This window comes from Gymnogyps californianus, chromosome 5, assembly GCF_018139145.2.
Source record: "Gymnogyps californianus isolate 813 chromosome 5, ASM1813914v2, whole genome shotgun sequence".
NCBI classification, from domain to species: domain Eukaryota; kingdom Metazoa; phylum Chordata; class Aves; order Accipitriformes; family Cathartidae; genus Gymnogyps; species Gymnogyps californianus.
Window position 1 is genome coordinate 12701517 of NC_059475.1, and position 21425 is coordinate 12722941.

Below are 21425 nucleotides of genomic sequence, written 5' to 3' on the forward strand. Positions count from 1 at the left end.
CCCCAAGCTGTGATGACTGGTATGCTGACAGCCTTGTTGTTCGCAATCTGCCTGGTCCTCGCTTTTTTTTACTTTTCTTTGGTTAGGTAAGTCATTCAAACCCTAAGAAAAACATTTTGGTTTGGTGTTACGTGTGCTTTCCTTGCAAAGGAAGAGTGGGTTTTTCCTCCTGCAGTAGCAGTGTGTTGCTGCACGTACACAAGTGACGCAGCTCCAAGCATGCTACCAACTCAGCTGTAAAAAACCCGTGTCGTACCGCATCTGTGTGAATCTGCCTTTCAAAACAGGATCCGCAGATGTGATTAATTACAAGCCTGCCGAGGAGACGCTTCGCTCCCGTGAGCTGTTTCTGAGGGCCGTGCGGCGGTGTCCGGCTGCCATCTGGCGTCGGGGGCCGCGGCGGGGCAGGGCCCCGCGAAGCATCCCCCAAGTCACCCCGGCCCGACGACAGGGCTGTTCAAGTGGCAACCTCTGGTCTACGTCCAAGCCGTGAGCGAATCCTGCCCAGACTCACCAGGGCCCCCCGCCACGGTATCTCCCACATTCCTGCGGCAGATCTGGTATTTCTTATTGTTCTCCCCGTCTCTGGGGGAGCAGCTGCTGCTGCCTGGCCGGCCTGCCAGGGCAGGAGCTGGCGGAGTCCTGTGCTGCGGGTCCCAGAACTAGCCGAGGGCTTTGGAAAAATCGTGTCAGTCCTCTCGCCCTGCTTTGGCATGTAGGGAGTTGGGGCTCATCAGGAGGGGCGAGAGAAAAATGAGGAAAGAACGGAAAACTGGAAGAGCAGCGAGTGGTCGTGCAGCACCGCTCGCCTGGAGGTGGGGTGGGCTCCGTGCATGCTGCCCTGGGCCCAGCACTCACCAAAGAGCTTTCTGCTAAAATAGCTGTGCCAGTCTGCAGCAACAGAGCATGTCTAATTTGCCGGGTGGTAAATGCCTGCTAACTGGTACACTGTCAGCTGGGTCGCAGGGACACCAGTAGGAATGACTGATCAGAGTAGGGTGAGGAGGGGAAGCAGAGGCAGAACTGTCTTCGAAGCTGTGCAGTACTGGTCCACGCTCTGCAGAGACAAAAGAAATGCTGGGGAGCAGCCCGGCCCGGTGAGGGCGTTTGGCACCCAGTGTGGTTTTCTTTTTCCTTTTTTCTTTGGTGAGCTGTTCTGCCAAGCTGGTTCTCGTACCACACCCCATGCCTGCACCCAGCCCTTGGAAGTATGATTTCAAGGAATATACGCTCTGGATTTTCTCCTGTCGGCAAGGAGGATTTGCTGGCCGGAGGTGGCCCGAGAGCAGTTGTGGGTTTGGCTCTTGCCATCTGTAATGGTGACAGTGAAGGGAGCATGCGGGAGCACAGGCAGGCAATTTTCTTTTGCAAGTGGGGCCACATACAGCTATGCTGTGAGACCAGGCTTGGGGTGATGGTTGTTTCTGGCCAACCATCTCCCCAGGGTGCTCCATGGGCCAGCAACGACCCCCTTGGGCGTCGTGCAACCCCCACAGGCAAGCAATGGCCATGATAAAGCAAAACAGCAAATGCAGAAGATGCCACCTCCATCCCCACAGTGAGCAGCCCCACACTGAGTGCCTGGGCCCCACCACACCACTCAGCTTTTTGGGTAGGACCTGTGTAGGACCACAGGCAGGCTGTACTCCCCCATCATTTCCCACCTTCTGTCTGGGAAAAAGCAGCCCAGGGCCAACACAATCTTTCTGGCAGGAGGGAAAGCCTGGCTGCAAAATGAGGCATGTTCCTCCCTCGCAGGCAGACATGGCGGTCGACTTCACGGCTTGGAAAGAGCAAAACAGCCCAATGCATTGCTGGCAAAGGAAATGGTTGGGAAAACACAGCCTTAGGCTGCTCCAGCTGCAAAATTTCAGTCCCAGCTATGCTGTGAGAGGGACTTTCTAAAGGTGTCTAAGCAGAGTCTGACCTTAAATAGGTTTTTAAGTGTTTTTTTCCTGTTTTAGTCAGGAGCAAGGAACCAACACCCCAGAGGACCTGGGCTTCCCCAGCACTTGCGTACTGTGTCAGTGCCGAGCTGCACAAGCCTCTTTGGAGTGGAAAAAGAAATCCCCATGCTCTGGTAGGCATTGGAACAGCTAATAAATGTCAACACCGAGGAAGTCCAGGCTGCTTTTGAAACTGTCTCATGTCAATGCTTGAGTTTTTAATCCCATCTGAGATACTAACATGTTCAAATTAGACTTGTTGGTCAAGTTAGGTGAAAGGACACGGGTGCCTTGTGCAACTGTGGGCGAGAGCAGCCAACGCAGACCTGCATGAATCACGCTCAACCAACCTGGTAGGTTTCCCATGGTGAAATCGGCATTGCCTGAGCAAATCGCTGTCGTGTGCTCAGAAAATAGGCCACAACAGGAATAATGGCAGGTGAGCGTTTGTACAAAGACATTGTTAGGCCCAGAGCCTGTAAAAGCTGTTTGTGTGCTGTCGCCATGGCAAGTATCTCTATTAATTAGCAATGATAACAGTGTATCAAGCTGGTGCTAGAGCAAGCTCCTTTGATAGGCAGAAGAGCAATGTGAGCAATGAGCACACTGACTAAGGTAGAACGGGGGGGGGGGGGTTGTGCTTGTTTTATTTATTAAGGAATTTAAAATAATGGCTGATGGGGAAAGCGAGTGCAATTGTTCTGGGGTTTGTGATTTTTTTTTTTTTTTCTTTTTATCAACATTCTGCCCAGTCTGTCATGGGCTTTCCTCTGGCCAGCTGCTCATATCCTTTTACATTACCGCTGTCAATTAGGCTAAAATATCAGAAAGAATGGGGGAGTGGGGCTCTTGTCAAGTGGCCTTTCTGGATTGTGCTTGTAGGTGTTAAAAACTGCCTCATTAAATCTCCCTCTCCAGGCTTTGCAGGATGTTTTTTGTCTTTTGTTTTGCATCATACTGTTCCGATTTTAATTTCTTTTAGAGGTGAGAAGCAGCTACCTTTTTCCAAATCTTTTTTTCATCTTAAGTGTTAAAACAACCACTGGCCTTTCCATTTTTTGCAGGATGTGTACTTTTGATGTACACAGAAAGCTAGTTCATAAAACAGTGCTTTTCTGCACTTTCACTTCCCTGGCATTTCCAAATAGTTGAAGTTCACAGTGAGACTCAATGTATGAAAGTCACGATAGTCTCTAAATTCATGTAGTGTTACAAACTTTCTGTTTGTGTTTTATTTTGGAACTCAGGGCCACGTTAGCAGTAACAGGAGTCCTCAAGACATGATGTCTGGTATGGCTGCTCACCCTGCCAGGCAGTGTTTCAGACCGAAGTGTTTCAGACCACAGGCTGGTCTCTCTCTTTTTTTTTTTTTTTTTTCCTTTTTCTCCACACTCCCTCCCCACCCTCTACCCCCGCTTTGCGACTTGAAGGCATGAGTCTGGGTCCTGCTCCCAAAAGGGGAGTACGTGTGAGCTGGCGCATTGCACATCCTTCTCTCAGCCCCACTCCTGCAGCCTCGGAGCTTTTTTAGCGTGCAAGTCAATGAGCACCGTTCAGTAGGACAAAAGGGAGAACGGGATGGAGTAAAGGATAAACAAGGCATGTACACGAGGCACCTGGGAAAACACTATTTACAGGTAAAAGTAACGTTCCTTACACGTTTCTCCTTGCTCTGCTTTACTCCCGTTAGGAAAGCTGTATGGCAGCCCAAGCTTTGTGCTGCAGCTGAGGGCTCGCTGGATGATGTATCTGTACACATTGTACTTCGGTGGTGCGGGGTGGGGGGTGGGGTGGGGTGGGGGGGGTGGTGTTGGACAATATACCTGAATTAGCTTTAAGGCTTTGAGCATAAATTTATCCTAGGCCAGTGGTAACACTCGTATGGTAAAATCCTTTTTCAGTCTCATGGGACGTCTCTGGGATCAGATATACTGAGCTAACAGAAGACCCGAATTGGCTCATGAACTCAAGGACAACAACATGCTACAATGACGGCAGTGAGGTAATCATAATACAGCAGGAAACCTGGTTCACTTAACAGTTTTCCAGCCTTTGTACGTCATTGTGCTTCTCTTGTAAGCGGCTGCGGTAGTTGTTGAAGGGGAGTGAAGCTGAAGGGTGGTTTTCACCGCCTCGGGACCCGTTCACAGGGTGAGTAAAACCCCTGTTAACAACGCAAGCTGGGGAAGCTGGGGCGGTTAGGGGCTGAGCCACCACCAGATGGCAGCTGGAGTCCAGAGATGGGACAGGCTCCGGGGCCCCCGGCTTTTGTTCCTGCCTCCGCCTCTGCCGCCCCCCCGCCGGGCCGGCCGCCGCCCCGGTCCAAGGTCCCGGCGGGGACTGCCAGGCGGAGAGACGCCGGGGCTCCTATCGTGACGCGAAAAGATTAAAAAAAAAACAAACCCAAACCACAAAAAAACAGAGCGCGCCACAATTATCAAATAACCAGCATGGCGCAGGCAGAGTTGGAAAGTCCCTAATTGATGAGTGGGGGAACTAAAAATCTTGCTAGCATTGCGGGAGATTTTCATTCTATTAAGACGACAACTTTATGGCACATTGTAATTCCTCTCTTCTGTGCCCTTTACTTCATGAACAAATAATTACCTCTCTCCCTGAAGCAGCTAAAAGACCTTATGGATATCCCCTTTCCTGGCCATGCACCGGTTTGCTCAAAAATTGTTTACTTAACTAACTGCTTTACATGTTTGAGATAAAAATCAGAGCAGTTATTTTCAGTTCACTTTTACTGAAATGGATGGTGCAGCGACTGTTCCAGAAGGCCTGCATGACTGAACAGTTGTTTCTTTTGGGGTTGGGTCCCCCCGCCCCAGGATACAAATATTGTTCTAACACACTGTTGCTTTCCCGTGTAGGCTTTGGGTTTGTGGCTGTTCATGCAGGAAAGTTAAACAGAAGGAATAAGAGTTGCTGGAAACCTGCCTCTTTTACAGTTCAGGAATGTGTGAATAAGGATGCAACAGTCATCTCATAAATCAGCTCCATAAAATGGTCACAGGGCAAAAAAAAGCGTGTCTGTCTTAGGAGAAAAAAGCATGGTACTGAGCTGTTGGTTTGCAGGATTGTTCCACCATCAGCAGCAGGTAAACCCGAATCTGGCAGACAAAACAAGTGGACTAAGCCCTCCAGCACACCTTACTAAGGGTTCAAGAACAGCAGACGCAGCTTTCTGCTGGCCTCCGCATATGTAAGCCTGGTGCGTGTTTAAGGCACCACGATGTTGCAAGGCTTCTCAGGGCAGGACAGAGGCATCCATAGCATCACACTTCATTGAGGATATCCTCACCATTAGCAGTCTCGTTGGTTTCTTGGAATAGGAGTGCTGTAACCTTTGGCCTCACCAGCCATGGTACTGCACCAGGGGTGCAGTTTTCTATGCTGCACTGTTCCATGAGATGTGATGACTCTGACTCAGCTCTACTCTCTCTTTAAATGCTGTGTAGCTTTAGTGGGCTTAGTCTAAAGTGGTATTTTTGCTCAAAATGCAATTAGTTAATTTTTAAACCACCCTCTTCCCCCACTTTAATGTGCAACACTTCACACAAAGCTTTCTTAATTTGTCAGAGCAAGCAGGGACAACAAAGCTAAAAGGAGACTTGTCTCATTTCCTCTTCTACTAGTGACTAAGAAATAACTCGACAGATGTATGCAGATGACATTTTAATGAAGGGCTGCTTTGCCTGCAGAGGCACATACCTGTATGTGCCAAGGTACCCTCACTCCGCAGCCGTTTTCCCCCATGAGCTCGCTGATGCGAGCAGGTCCGCTCTTGTCCCAGGCTAGCACTCTAAGCGTTGATGTGTTACTGTAGATGCAACTGTTCTATCATTTCCTACCTGGCATGCTTTGTGTTTCAGAAAACAGCTCAACTGCACCCTCCAAGTACTGTTATGGAACAACACTGTCTATAACAGCTGAGCATCGTTATACCGTATCAAGGTGTACTGAATATGAACTGTAAGAGAAGTGGTGCTGTTAAGACAAATTATATTGTATTATCTGTGTGGTCATTGCCTTTATTATGGCTTTAATCCAAATCCCATTGATCAGACCAGTAAGAGTATATTTCTTCCATCACAGTAATACTTCCACACAACAGTTACTGGATTCTGAACTCCAGTAACCCAAAAGAAAACCATGCAAGAAGACATCAATTCAGAAATGTAAATGACTTTGTATTACTTTATTAAATAGCCAATTCTAAAGAACAGTAAAAAATATGAAAACATGCATCATTTGGTGTTCTTAAAAAACATTTGTCCAAAATAAAGACTGTTAGAAAAATTAAACAAGTTTAGCCTCAATACACCTTCTGCTCTCCACATAAAAGATGTTTGGTAGTTATAAATACTGTTCCATCTCCTTTAACAAAGTTTAACAATGTGTACATTAGTATTTCTATTACAGGTTTATTTTCACATTTCTTCTGTAAACATAATCAATTTAAAAAATGCCTTGTTAGCAAGCTTAAGGAACTACTGCTTTCCTGTACAGTAAATACAAATAGGAAGATCCTGGATTTTCCTGCCACTCTATTCAGCACTCCACTTACTGAAACACTAAAGATTTCAATTAGTATAAAAATATAACCAGAGAATAAATGTCTGAGAAGATTCAGTATCTGAGTGAGTCTTAGTTAACAGGCAAATAAAATGCTATTGACTTCCAGATCTGAAGATCACTTCTGTACAGCTTCTGCTCTGCTGCGACCCAAGTATGACAATGCTGTACACAAATGCACTGGTTATCCATCTGAAAAATTCACTTCTTACTAAAAATAATTTACCATCTAGCTGACCTAAAAAGCAAGTGCTAAGAGATGGATGTCCCTGTTCGGTGTACATACAAAGGTCAAAGCTGACTAACAAGCCACACCAATGGGCACCTGCTCTTTGGGAGGGGGGACTTAGTTCTCAAAACGTCTGTCCAATTCAGCAAGAATACTATTTTACTTAGCAATAGCATGACTTCTTGTCTGGTGTGGGAGATCTACAAAGCAAAATCACAGACTTGTTCCTTTTCCCTACAGAAACAGAAATAACTGGCTTTGTCCCTGGAGAGACTTTTGAGGCAGAGCAGTAGGCTCTTTGGGAAGCCTTGCTACTAGAAACGCTGAAATTATTTTACTGATGAGAATTAATTTTTTGTAAAGCACTATTGCTACACATTTATCATTTTTAGCTAAAATAAAAATGTCAAATTTAGTTTTCCTCTTGCATTTTTTTTCATCTGGCCTCCAATTAAGACAAAAGTGCTGCATCTAAAATGGTGGTATGTTATAATCAGATTTCTTGCACAAACATAGCCTTGATGCAGATGGCATTTGGCCTGTATGTGCTATCATCTTCCATTCATCTGCTCCAGAAATCTGTAAGTCAAAACTGTGCATCTTTTAAACTACGCAGAGAACTCTCAAGGGTTTTTTTAGCACTTCTCAAGTATGAGACAGTACAAGAACAATCTTGCATGACTACTTTTTCCAAATGTTTTACGGCAGCATTTTGTACATGCCTATTTCCAGTTCTTTTGTTTGGATTCCTGCAAACAGAGGAAAACAGGACACAAAACCAGACCAGCCAGCAGGTACCCAGTGATGGCAGTCTACCCTCGCTAAGGAAGAATATATCCGAGCACGAAGCACTGTGCAAGAGCAACAGATGGACAGAGAAAAATAAAAGGAGACTCAATGGAAGGAAAGGTAATGCTCTACGCCTCAGAGCTGGACAGAGCCTCCAGGACTGATTTGTCCTGGGTTTAAATTATACTAACTGAACCAATGAAACAATTGCTTCCCTCACTTTTTGGAATGAAGGTGACGCTGCTTGATTGGTTAAGATGCTGTCAGATTGTTACAGGCTAGTATAGAAACAACTCTGTCACAAGCTACATTGAAATAAAAATCTTCAGTTGTAAAGTTTTGTATAAAAGAACAGCATTTCTAGAAATGTGAGGGAAAACAGCAAGTACTGTCAGACACCACACGTTACAATTACTGAGCTCCGAGTAGACACTCCTATGTGGTAAACAGTATTTCCTTTGTAGAAAGGCCCAACCTGCTGAGCAAACCAAGATCTTTATAAGAAGCTGCTCTGTGCAAAGCAGAACGAACAAAGGCGGGCTTCTGTTCACGAACGATACGTCAGCTACTGTCGTTACTCAGAAGTGTTTTTTTTCCCTTTCCAGCTCTTTTGTCTTTGCTCGAGTTCAGCTTCAGTGAAGGCGGCGGGGCCCCAGTTTGTGATTAAGTGAGGATTCTTGGAGCCTGGAAGACAGAGTGCAATACTTGAAACAGGTGTTTCTGACAGCGACATCACTCACCCACCGTCAGTGGGACAGGCCGAGTGTCGCCACAGGACGATTTGGTAAGTGCCATTTCTTCTGTGACTGGAAATCCTCTCAAAGGTGACCTGAGGACCTGCCTAACGAAGGAGGGAGGAATGCCTGGGACATTGTCAGTGAAGGTGCTTAGTGTGAGAAATTGTCAACTGCTGCAATCTTTTGCATCCTTATCTCCCAACTTCCCCTCCACCCCAAACAGCTGTGTCTTAGCAAACACCTCTTCTTCCTGTCTTTAGAGATGTCCTTGAAGGAAAGCAATCTCTCCAGCACTGCATTACAAAGCCACTTTCCTCTCGGCTGGCACACTATTAATTAAGCTAAGAAATTAAACTTTTCCCAAAAATCTAATTTTAGCTATCTTCATGTTTTCGGCAATTAGCATTTACGCTAACTGCATTAAACACCCAAACCATGCAATGTTCAGGCTGACCTTTGCTGTGTTTTACATAAACAAACAAACAAACAATAATACAATAATCGTTATGGTAGGGCCAGTAGAGGTAAAGACTTGAAAGTTACCATCAGCAGTTCTCACAAATGTGATATTTATTTATAGGCTGCTGTGAAACCAATAAGCTACAGGAAAAGGCAGACTTCAGTAAACCACTAGGTGATCTAAGTATGAGACAGAATGAATACATACTTTTTGTAACTTTTCTGCTGATAACTTACCTGGCTCTATTAGTCGAATTAATCCCTCATGATGAGCTACTTTATCTTTCCAGCTCTTGGTGTTGTTAGCTGCCGTTTCCAACTTCTTCTTAACTTCCTGAAATAAGATACAGCCCACTTGAAAACAAGAACGAATTTACTCTGTTTATATAAAAAGAAAAAACATCCTTTTAAATCTAAAGACAGAACCATGCTAATTCAGCCAGCACTCCATTTAGGGTAGACAAGAGAACTTCATTTCTAACCATTCTAAGTAATTTAGTCAGTTGCTAGCTGTATAGAAGTAAGCTGTCAAACCAGAATCCAAAAATAACCAGGTTTTTACAAGATTCTGTAGCTGCTAAGTAGGGCTAGTCTTCATGAAGATCGAAAGCATAAACCGTAGTTTCAAAACAGAAAGATGCATTTTCTGTTCCAAACTAAGACCAGCTAGTGGGTATCTCTCACTATCAGAAATCATAAAATGTAAGCTAGGAAAAGGACCACTGCTGTTACACCCACACAAGAAAGAGATATTCTTCAGTCTAAACCAGTCTTTTGGTCAATTCCAAACGGAAGGCCAGAATGTTTAATTATTTCTGAAATAATGAGTCAACTATCGCAGTGACCTACTCCATCATTTGTTTTGTGGATTTTTTTGTTTGGTTGGTTTTTTATGTCTATTGTATTCAGCAATTCCTTTGGAATAATAAATGATGTTTCATATACGAAAAGTCTGAGATGTCATCTAAAAAAAAGTCAGGTATTAGCCAAAAGCAATCTAATGATGGTGTCAGATGTAACACCAACATTGTAAGTTGTACAGTGGCCAGAACTGCCCCACCTGGGCCCTTGCTTGCAGTCACTGCAGCATTTGTGTTCTGTGCCAGTCGAGACAGCTCACTAGCTTGTCCTTCACAGAGCTAACCTCAAGGGCACACAGACAGCATAAACACACTCCCGAGTTAAACAGAAATCCAGTCATGTTTCATTTCCTGACCTAAATACACACAGGATCAACACCTCCCTAGCCCTAGAAAGTATGCAGCACTTCAGACTCTGTACTCGCTGGATTCTGACTCTTATTTCTTCCATGAATACAGCTACTGGCCTTCACCAAAAACACTCAGTGGAACAGAGAACAGGCCTGGCATTTGGGATGCGAGGACTGCTACACATTGAGAATCTGAGCCAATTCCTAGCTATCCCTGACATCAGTTCAATGCTTAAATACCTTTTTGAGGAGCAAGGGCCTAAAGTAGCACGTTGATTTTTCACCTGTAGAAGACAATATTGCCCCATGACATCATCAAAACATTGCAAGAATAACTAATTCAAAAGCATAAGGCATCAATGGGACTGCATAAGAAGTTAGTCTTCAACAGAAGACAAACATATACAGAGTATTTCAGGATGTGACTGAGCTGGCTTGCATGCAAATTGGGACAAAAGAATAAAGGAGGTGGTGTGTCTGAAACATGTCCTCTTCGAACATATCTACTGGTCTAGGCGAAAAAAACCCAACGCATAACTATCCTACCTGTTATTATAATTTTTGTGCCATACTAACCCTTAAAGAAGCATGATATTGACGAACTTTAAGTTCGGTTAAACTACTGAATACCTGGCTAAGTATGAGAGGCTGACGGACAGAACAGCTCACCTCATATTGCTCAAGGGCCTCCTTCCTTTCCAGTTCAAGTCGTTCCAGTTGCTGCATAGCAACTTGAAGAGCCCGTTCCTTTATCATTCTCTGGTTTTCTAGCTCTTGCTTCTCTGCTTCTGTCATCTGAATGGTCTGTTGCTGCTGCAAGTGCCATTTTTCCAGTTCAGCTCTCTTTGCTGACTCCTCTTCCAGTAATCTGCAATGGGGATTGTGATGTTAACTGCACTTTAAAGTAAGCATTATGTAGCATACATGTAGGGAAGCCAAGCTAATTATTTTCTTTCCTTTTTCTTTTTTTTTTTAAATACTTGGGAAGCAGGGAAAAAGTTATTGCTTGTTGGCTTGTCTTCAATGTAAAGCTGAAAAATCATGCCAGCAGTGCAAGCAGTCTGACTGCTACAAAGGGCTATTCACAAAATTTAGTCAATAATGCAAATACACAACACTGAAAACCACAAAAGAAACAGGCATGCATAAGTTGTCTTAATTGTCTGAGGAGGACTGAATATATGAAGAAACAAACCACACTAATCAAAGCCCACATGAGTAAGATGAGACTTAACCCTTTATCAATCACAATTTAAACCTGTGATAAAATACAACAGAAAGTCATATTTACAGTTGCTGCTTTATAAAATACACAACTGAAAATTCTGTACAGAGTGATCTCAGTTTTTCAAGTGCTGACATGCACAACATCTGATGAAAAAGAAGTGCACTTGCTTTTCTGAAATGGCTGCACACTCCCACTGCTAAGGGCTAATCAAAACATATTAAAAAATCGTAACTACCAGCTTTAGCTTTCGTAGCTTAAGGGGGAAAAAAAAAAAAAAAAAAATCTATCCTGTGTTTGGACTTCAAGCTAGTTCCCCCTTTCCAGCAGCGTGTCCAAGACGCAAACAGTCTTTAATACTATGGCACAGTTATTTATTATTGTGTGGGGGAGTGGGGAATTGAAATGAATCTCTACTAGGTCAAAGCCATACCTGGCTTGAAGTTTCCTTACAGTCTCTTCATCTTGACGTGCCTGTTTCTCATCCTCCAAAGCTTCCTGTAGCTGCTTATACATTTCTTCCAGTTCACGTACTCTCTGTAAATACTGTTCCAGTTCAGATGATTTCTGAGCAACCTGCTCTTCCATTTTTTGTCTTACCTAGCAGCATAAATAGAGGACACATATGAGCTACGATTCAGCTCAGGTTTCCAATTTTTAAAGGAATTGCCAGGTTTCCCTCAGATAACGTTTTCAGAGACAAACCTTTTCCTGCTGCCTGCAGAGCAAAACTGATAAAATTGAGTCTAGATTTGTAGATGTGTAACTAAAAGCATTTAAAAAAATAAATAATAATACAGGTTACTTCCATTGCCCTACTTCATGCAGCACAGGATTTTTACAGGGGTTTAAACCTAACTTCAATCAGTTTGGTCTTGTCACTTAGTTTACAGATATACACTAAACTGAAGGAAGAGAAAACTTGTAGAATTCCCAGACACAAAGGTCAGGCTGGTTTAATTACACTGTTTCCACTCCTTTCCTCAGGCAAGTCCTCCCTTGGCAGCAGTGTATTTCACACGCATATCTGGATGATGGCACCGCAACAGCACAGGATGGATAAAGGGGTGGAAATCAGCTAAGGAGGTTGGCTTTGCTAAGAGAAGAGCAACTATAACAAAAAGCAACGGTAGGAGATAGAAGAAGGTGAGGGCATGCTGCCTGTCCACAGTCACAGTCACCCAGATCCTCACGATCCCCCTTTCGCTGACCAGAGTGGGAAACCAGGGGTGCTGCGGCACCAGAGCCATCCTCCCACTCAGCCCATCACTCTGCTGGGGACAACAGCAGTCAGCTGGCTTTGAACTGAAGCGAGATAAAGCACCAAAACCTCAGCATTTAGCAATACATAACATGTACTTCACAGAAGGTAAGCACAGCTCCCGAAGTCAGCAAGAAAGGCTTGCTGTCAAGTCTGGTAGGATGGCATGTCCTGCTCCACTGGTCTGCAGTCTGCTTTCCCTCAGCTAACCGAAATCCCACTGACCCAGAAAAGTGATCGTATTCAGGAATTCACACTAAGCCCATAAAGCAGGACTGTGTGCATTTATGTTCCAAGATGTTCCATCACATCAACTTGACTATTTCTACTTTTTTCCTCCAGCTAACAGAAAAACCTGTTATGCCTGACAAAGCCCTTGAAGACTGAAAATTAGTTCTTTTGGAAATTCTCAGTGTGGATTATAGTAACAGCATTGTAAAGCTACAATATTTCTTTAATTTTTTTATGTTTGTGTATAAATGTAAAAGAACACACAGTATAAAAAAAAGCAATAGTTTTAGGAATATATTCAAGTCAGAAAATTCCTAAAATGCATTTTGATTGTGCCTGTGTTCATTTTGCCTATTCATATAGTAGGTACTGGCCTCAGGTTCTCCATCTCTGAAAACTGCAAGGATAACTTCAGTCTGCATTTATCCTTCAGTCAAATTTTTCCCAATTTTCCAATGATATTTAAGCTTTGAATGCTATACAAATTGTAGGCAAGCTGTTCCAGTATTTGAATTCACTAGTAAAAATATTTTATTCCTATGTCTCTAGTAAATGCAACACAGGTTGCATTCTTCAGCCTCCTGCAAAATCTGCAGAACCCTTTCAGTGACTGCCTGTGAGGGAAGTCATTGCTGAATGCATTGCTCGCTATGTGTAATCATAGCGAAAAACCACGTGTACTACTCACCATTTTTTCTCTCTCCAGCTCCAAACTGAAGCGATCTTGTAATTCGACTTGAGTCTGAAGTCTTTTCTTCTCTTCCTCAGCAGCACGAGCAGCTGCTGCTTCCAGTTGCTGGAAGAGAAGGGCAGGGGGTAGGGAGAAGGAAAAAAGGAAAAAAGACTTTGTAAAAACTAAAACATTTGGGGGGAATGGAATTTTATTTAACAATTTTTGTTTTTAACAAAAATGGAAGAAACCTTCAAAAGCATTATGGCACCAGCTTTTTTTTTTTTAAATGTCTGAGGCTGTTCTCAATCTCTAAATGTAATTCTTAATCTTGTTATTTGCAAGACAATTTTAAATTTACCAATGAAAAGTCAATTATCAGACTTCCTCCAAGTTTCCTTTGAGTCCTGCTTTGCATAACCGATAGAAATCGTTATATTTCTTTCTCTATCTCATATGGGATAGAAAACTATTATGGAAAACCACATCACAGGCAGGACTGCACAGGACTTCCAACAGTGAAAACATGCCAGCATGCACAGAGTTCATACAGAAACAGAAGTGAGCAGCAGTAAATTGCCATGGGAAAGCAGAAGTGCCGCAAACTTTGACTATAATAAGTGATTGTGCTATTGTGAATCACATCCCTTTAACATCCCCTAAATTGCCATGTAAGGTAAATAAAATTCTAGTCGATAATCACCACTTGAAATTAGGGGAAAAATTAGCGTAGTCAGAGCTAAGGCCTAGGAAACAGCTGCTCGTACCTTCATGCCTTTTTGCAACTTATTTAACTTTTTTTGCATCTTGATTTCACATATAAAGATAGTCATCACAGTTTTTCCTTTCATCAGGATTTCAATAGCATGTATTTTTAGAATGCACGGAAGGTTAGAATTGTACAAGTACCAGCCAAAACTTTACCAATACTGAAAACAAAATAATTCTTTCACAGAATTTTCCTAAGAAACTTATCTGATGCTTCAGAGGAAACAGAAAGCAAGCACTCTTCTTTTGTAATACGCTAGGCTGCTGAAATTGTTTCCACAGACCTTCAGTAAGAGTGGGACACCCATCTTCTTTAGTATTTTTGGAAGGTACCACATTTAAACCATCTTCCCTCACACAACGTAGATGAACTAATGAGATGCCTAAACGATTAAAACTGCCAAGCTAAAACTTTCATTCCTTTAAGAGCTTGTGATATCACTCTAGTCTGAAATAGATGGGAAGAAGGGAAGGAGAAGGCTCCTGGTTTGTTTTTAAGCTGTAGAAGATAGTACAGAATTGCTCTCCTTTCAAAGGCTTAAATGATGCCAGTCTTTTAGAAGTAGTATTCCTCCTCTGCCAGAACATTTAAAAGCACGTAATTGTAGTCAAATCCAAGATGCCTATTTAGGTGAAATTTTCTTTTGATTTTCTTCCCTGCTTTGAAATGAAACAAACATTGCCAATACTGAGCCAAGAGGGCGAACATGCAGAGTCACAGCCAAGGGTGGGTGCGAGGCTTTTGCCAGAGAGCTCAGCAAGAAAGTACACTGTTTGTCCACTCTTTATCAGCAACTTCCTGCTTAATTCATGTCAGAGGACATCAGCTCCTGGCAGGTAAGGTTACTGGCAACAACTAGGCAGTGTAGGGAAAAGTCCCAAATGTTGGGGGTGGGGAGGGAGGGGGAATCAACAGGAACACACCATTCCAGCAGAGGTTAGTTAGCACAGAGTCCCTGAAGCCCATGCAAGACCCCAAATTGAAATAGAAAGGGTGCACAAGTCTTGTGCATGCTTTCTTGGTAAGAAAAACTTACCTTCCAGTCTATTCAATGTATGTCTCTCAAAATCCCATTAAAAAAATATGAAAAAATCTATTTTAGACAAAGGCTCTTATTCTTCTTAAATTTTCTACTGCAGGAGCTATCAAAATACAAACCAGTCTCACAGTGCACTTTGGCAGATGCTGCGTAAGTGGTGGCTCACTGCCATTAGGAGCAAATCTAACTCTAAGCTTTCCAGAACAATTCCGTTTCCTGAACCATTTACAAACCCTTTTCCTTGAAGACCATTTTTCTAACTAATCAAACACTTTAAGTTCCTCCAACACAGTACCTCCCTGCTAATTCCACTTAGTCAAAGTGCAGTGGTTCATGTCAGAGACTAAACTACTCTCCTTGAGAAGTTATTTTAATCCAGTCCACTTCAAAAGATGCTTCTTGCCGCAATTGTCTTTAGTTTACCCATTGTGATTTCTACAAAACTCCCTGGAGCCTGTCAACATCCTACTGCTCCTTTGGGGTTGCTCTCATGTTATCTTCCCCCTAACTTTTTCCTCAAGAAAGTAAACTCAACACCGAAATCCAGCCCTATGATTTCTGTTAACAGGTATATTACTTACCAGTAACTTGCAGGTAACGCAGGCTATCCTTTAAAGCATATTTTGCATTCTGAATCTTAAACACATGGTAGAATATAGGTGCTAAAATTTAATTAAAAGAATGGTTTTCCACTGTCAGACTCCATTTAAGGCAAAGAGAATAATACCCAGATCAGTACTGTCTGTGCAAGATTATTAAAAAAAGACAAATTTCTCCTTGCCACAAATTGTGACTTAATGACAAGACTTTTAAAAAGATACATTTTGGATGATTTTATTTGCTTTCTAGACTTGGCACCTTTAACATGCTCTCACAATATTTATAGCTTCTCCCCCCACCTCCCGCCGCAAAGATCATTAAAGTTTTTTCTAACTGCGGGCTAAAATTAGTTAGTGTTTTTCATTTATGAAAAACTCAAGCAATGATGCAGACAGGAAGTATATCTGGATACTAATCAAGTCTCTGTGGAGAACTATCGCAGAGGTACCAGTTGTTCCAAAGTACAAAGATCCATCAGCATGTTCAACAGACCGTTAAGAGTGTGCAGCCACAGCAAAGGCACCCTGGTGTCTCCTGCCAGTTGTTAGATTTAGGTTAAAAAGCTGTCTACAAGGAAAATAATGTATTCAGCAAGTCTTCTGCTAATACTCAGAAATTTCTAGTCCAATTCTCAGGCTTTTAAAAGTCAATCCAGCATTTACAAGGAACATGCATTTAAACAGTTTATAAATGGTTGTTATGCGTCTCAGCTCTATAAATCTCTCCCAAACTACTCTAATAAAATTATGCCTATACATACTCACAAAACCACTTTGCATCTTTGTAATCTCTGGAAACTCCGTCTGTGTGCAGAGAAGAGCTCCCCCACACATACAATTCACATAACAGAACTTTGGAAAACCATATAAGAAAATCTTAATGGAAAGCCCCAAGTTTGACAGACACGTCTGACAGAAAAGAAAAACATAAAACCCACAAGTAACTGAAAATACTAGACTCTCCAGTCCCCAAACACCATCCACACAGCTAGGGTTTTCTTTTACAGTAGCTTCACAATACCCTCATAAGTACAGGGGACAGGGCTGGGCCACGTGAGTTACCCCAAGCCTGCTGAACAGTCCTCAGAAACTGCTGCAGTCAATGCTGAAGGCTTTACTGCAGGCTCAACCAGCAGATCTACTTGCTTAGGGGGCTGACACCAACACAAGCTCACCTCCTCTGGAGGAGTTTGCTCAATGTGTCTGAACACCTGAATAGGAAATAGATGCCTAATTATACTTCAAGAAGCCCAGCTCAACCACAGAGACCGAGCTTAAAGCTTGAAGGTTAGCAGCTCCCACTCCCACCTTTCGCACGGTCTCCAGTTCCTTCTGCTTGTTCTCATTGGCCGTTTGCAGTTCTTTCATCTGCCGCTCCAGCTCTTCTTGCTCAGCTAACAGCTTCTGGCGCAATTCTTTTCGTTTCTGGCGTGCTTCTTTGTGGGGTGGAGGGCTCCCCACTCTCAGCAGGTTTACAGTGGTCTGTATGGCTGGAAAGGAGCATGCAAGACAAAGGGAGAGGAAGAAAACACCAGTGAAGGGAAATGCTAAACTTCCTGGATCGGCTTAGTGAATGAATACTTGTGGTGGTGTGTTGTTTGTTGGTTTCGGGTTTTTTAACGTATTTTTCAATCAGAAATAACTGTTGCCAGTTCTAATTCTCATCAGGCTAGCTGTCAACACAAACCAAAAGTGAAAGATACTTGGCTTTCACTATTGGCTGTGTGCCACAGGGATAAGGTCCGGCAATTCCAATGCATTATGTCAACTCCAATATTGGTTTCTAACAGGCAGTGGACATACAAGTCACTCGTACGCCTAGCTGCAAAAAAAAAAAACCCCAAAACTTGAAGATTTCTTACTACCTAGATGTAGTGACTCTAATCAAGCAGTAAGACATTACCTAACATATACATCACTTACTTCCCTAGAACCAACCTTAAACTCTATACTGATACTCCAAGGGAAAACTTTCTCCCAGTATGAAAGTAGCCCTCATTCACTTATATTCAGTGAGGAAATATTCAGAGAGCAACGCTGAGGAATGGCAGATTATTTTGGTATTTTATTCACCTACTACACCTGTGAAAAAAAGATCTCCTTTTGGAACTAAGTAATCATTTGTCATACATCAGACTTTGGTGCAATTAAACACATGCTTTAGGTAAAGAGGGAAGTGCAAATGAAAGCACACAGCTCCAAATATTTAAATGCTGTACATACTTCAGTGGTGTTGGCAACAGTGGGTTTGCAAGGCCTTCTACCTCACTCTGCAAAAGATGCATGTAACTATCACTCAGCACATATTTGGGAAGGTCTCACAGAAGGAGTACCTTCACCGTGGGAACAGAAAAGGAAGCCCCAGTTCCCAGCCTTATCCTCAGCTTACCAAACCATACTACCTCAAGCAAAACTGTAAAAGCAAAGCCAGGATTTTATGATGCTGAAATGACCAAGCTTTCCCTTTCTCCCCAAAAGCAACCATTTACAATGTATTCCTCTTCCCTTCCCCATCCCTAGAAGTACAGCCAATATAGAAAAAGCAAACAACAATAATATCCATTTAATTTTGGTTATGGCTGCCTGAATTGAGGCACCTAAGTGACAGAAACCAATTCCCCTTATGTGGATCTTTAGTTCTTCCTGAGTCTCAGGCTCCTTAAAGATGCTTTCCATGTGCCCAAAACAGAGACACCAAAAATCACAAGACCAAGAATTTCAAATTTGAGTAAAGCACAGCTGTAAGACAGCTTACCTTAACTTTCACATAACTAAGATTTTCGTAACCTCACCTTGAATCCACTCCTGCTTCTTCTTTTTATCAGAGGCACTGATCTCAAAGCTTTTATCAAGACATTTTATGAGAAAAAGGCATTTCTTTCCATCTTTGTCAGGCAAGGCCTAGAATGGGTAACAAAGGATTAGCCTTGCAAACACTGGAATCTAAGTTATATTGTCAAGCCCCACGTATGGAGTTATCTGTTACAGAGCTACAAATACCAGTACCAAGAACCTTTATTAAAAAAAAAAACAACAAAAAAAAACGCATTTAGGAACTGTTTTTATACAAAGTAAAAAAAAATTCCGTTAACAAAAGATATCTGGAGTCCATCCCGCACACAAAAAAGGATTAATTCTTATCTTCAGTCATAGTTTTTGGTGTTTGTTTTTTTTTTTACCTCTACACAACAGTTGCCATCCAGTATGATGTCTCCCTTCTTGTCCTTTAAATCTTCACTTACATAGTAGGAAATAATATTGGGTTTTAGCACAAACCATCGTTCTGTCCAATTTTTCCTTTTATGACCTTTTTTCAACATATAGCCCTGTAAAAAGCAACACATCAGCTGAAATGCCCAGCCCCTGTTGAACCACCTGGTCTTTTGGTTATGTGGCTTAAAGGCCTAATAGAACACACAGAAAAGTTAGCTCAAGACCCTAAATACTTCACCTACACACTTCCATTCCTAAAACCAGCACACTGCCAATTGTTTAGCCCATGAGAAACTACTCGCTCTTCTTCTGTCCAGTTTTTAAATAAGTAACTGGGCTATCTGAAGAACTGAACAATTATTATGTCATTATCAAGTTATTATTATGACTCTTTGGTCCTCTTTGATGACCTTTACTATTTAATTCTCTTCAGTCAAGGACAGACATTTGCCATCGCTAAGACTCACCTGTAATACTTTAATGACACCCGTTATTAAAAATCAGTCCTGTGCAGATGCACGCCCCCGTGACAGATGTGGGCCTGCATCTACGCACTGTAAATCCAGCCTGTTATGGGATATTCCCAGGGACAAAGCAGAAGCACCTCTGTCCTGGGAGTGGCTCCACCCTGCCAGCACACTCATTTAGCTGCACCCCATTGAAGAAGCGATCCCATATAGGATACTTCAATGACTATGTTAGAGAAACCGATACCAGAACCATACTCCTGGCATCTTTATTGGACTGGATATGGGAACACTGGTGAAGCCTGTTCCTTTAAGGGAAAATCCAGAGTTGTATTTTGATTTAAATAATGCCAAGATTTCACTCATAGTATTTTATTCTTCTTGAAAGATGATCCACTCAACTTTCTATATGAGAAAAACACTTGCAAGCCTTAACAAGACTATTTCAAAAGAAGGAAGGGAAGCCCATACTTTGCCACTGAGCTTTATACAAATAAAAGAATAAAAATTATAATCTTCTGTAATGACAATAAATAGGGCTGGTATCATGATCAAATTGTCCAAGTTTGCCTCTGTTGAATATTAACATCTCAAATATAAGCAGCAATACTAAGTGCAGTTATACTAGTAACCCTGTTATACATTATCCACTGTGGCTATAGCAATTCAAAAACCATCTCATGAAAAAGAGGGTGCACAGGGAATGATATAATAATTGGTCATTCTTTCAGGCGTTTGATTTTTAGTGGTCTTATCAAGGGCACTGCTGTGACCTAGTCAGTTTTTAATCTAGAGTTTCAAAGTTTGCCAGTATTTCAGCTATACCTGCCATTTCTGAAACCATATTCCCCAATTACTTACATACTTTTGTCTGACTCCTAACTTCAGAAAAAAGTCAAATCACAGATGCAACTGAAACACCTACATCAATATAGCTATGAACAAGCCATACAGAAAGCACTGTACTCAAAGTATTCCAGATTAAGAGGACTGAAAAGTTGGAAAGGAGACCAAGGAACATTTTTCCATAACGCCTTTTAGCTATAGCAATTTTGGATGCAAGCAAACAAATAAATGTGCTGTGGCATATTTAAGTCAAAGGTGTCTTTCTGTACAGGTCTGAAGGGGAAAAAAATTCAGGACAGTTGGAGAAGCTCTTTTGTTTAAAAAAAAAAAAAAAGGCAAAACAAAAAAGAAATAACCCCCCTACACACACAGCTTATCTGTGCGCAGCTTTTCTAGCCAGTTAAACGTGGCCAGAGCCAAGGCCGTGCCTATTCCCCCGTGCTATCCCACCGCCTCTGTACTCACATCCGAGGTCTGGGTGGTCACAAGGGCGTATGAAGGACTCCTGCAGCTTCACTCTTTCATGCCTGGCACAGTCTAAGTCATAACCAGGTGTTTTTCCCCTTCCTGACATACTAAATTTGCTTTCAAAGCCAAGTCAGACTGATATTTTCCCCTCAAATTTCTGCAAAATCTTTATCTACTATTTCTGTGCATCAGCTGCTTCTCATCTTCCAAGAGCCCACTGACAGCTCCTGGGGATATTTTCACACCAACTATCGCATGAAGGACACGTCTTTCAGAAAACTAAATATCAAAAATTTAATCATCACTGCTACCTTGGAGTGATAAGCCTTAGAGATCCAGGATAAGTGTACAATAAAAAGGGTACCATGAGACTTGGCTACGATATGGTATGTCACTAATTAATACCTACTGCAATAAACAGGACAATTCTGTGAATCAACAAGGTATCACAGTACAAGCTGTGACCGAACCAGATGTCTGTAAGCACATGAGGAACTCCATTCTCCATTAGGCCACTGACTGTCCAGGAGGCACTGGGCCAAATCCTGACACAAACTATTTTTAAGTAAGTGTCAAGGAACCATTCAAATGCACTCAGACATCCTTGAGAAAGAGGCCCAGCCACCAAGAGAGGAAAGAAAGGAGACAGTAAAAAAAAAAAAAAAAACGGGGGGGGAGAGACAATG

At 42.4% G+C, this 21425-nt stretch overlaps 1 protein-coding gene and 1 long non-coding RNA gene across 3 annotated transcripts in view; one reads left to right on the plus strand and one right to left on the minus strand.

Moving 5' to 3' along the window:
• The first annotated feature begins 3473 nt into the window (after positions 1–3473).
• Positions 3474–12933, plus strand: LOC127016639 (uncharacterized). Its single transcript, XR_007766505.1, has 5 exons — positions 3474–3583; positions 3848–3948; positions 7489–7665; positions 8151–8329; positions 12164–12933. It is a non-coding gene; the product is annotated as an uncharacterized LOC127016639 (long non-coding RNA).
• SWAP70 (switching B cell complex subunit SWAP70) overlaps positions 6122–21425 on the minus strand; it is a 41905-nt gene continuing 26601 nt past the window's right edge. For both annotated transcript variants that reach the window (XM_050897276.1, XM_050897275.1), the window contains 8 exons: positions 18925–19071; positions 18538–18646; positions 17054–17235; positions 13357–13464; positions 11610–11776; positions 10621–10819; positions 8979–9075; positions 6122–8229 (listed from right to left, as the gene is read on the minus strand). In XM_050897276.1, the coding sequence (XP_050753233.1) occupies positions 8120–8229; positions 8979–9075; positions 10621–10819; positions 11610–11776; positions 13357–13464; positions 17054–17235; positions 18538–18646; positions 18925–19071 (1119 nt within the window). In that variant the 3' untranslated portion in view covers positions 6122–8119. The remainder of the gene's footprint in view (positions 8230–8978; positions 9076–10620; positions 10820–11609; positions 11777–13356; positions 13465–17053; positions 17236–18537; positions 18647–18924; positions 19072–21425) is intronic.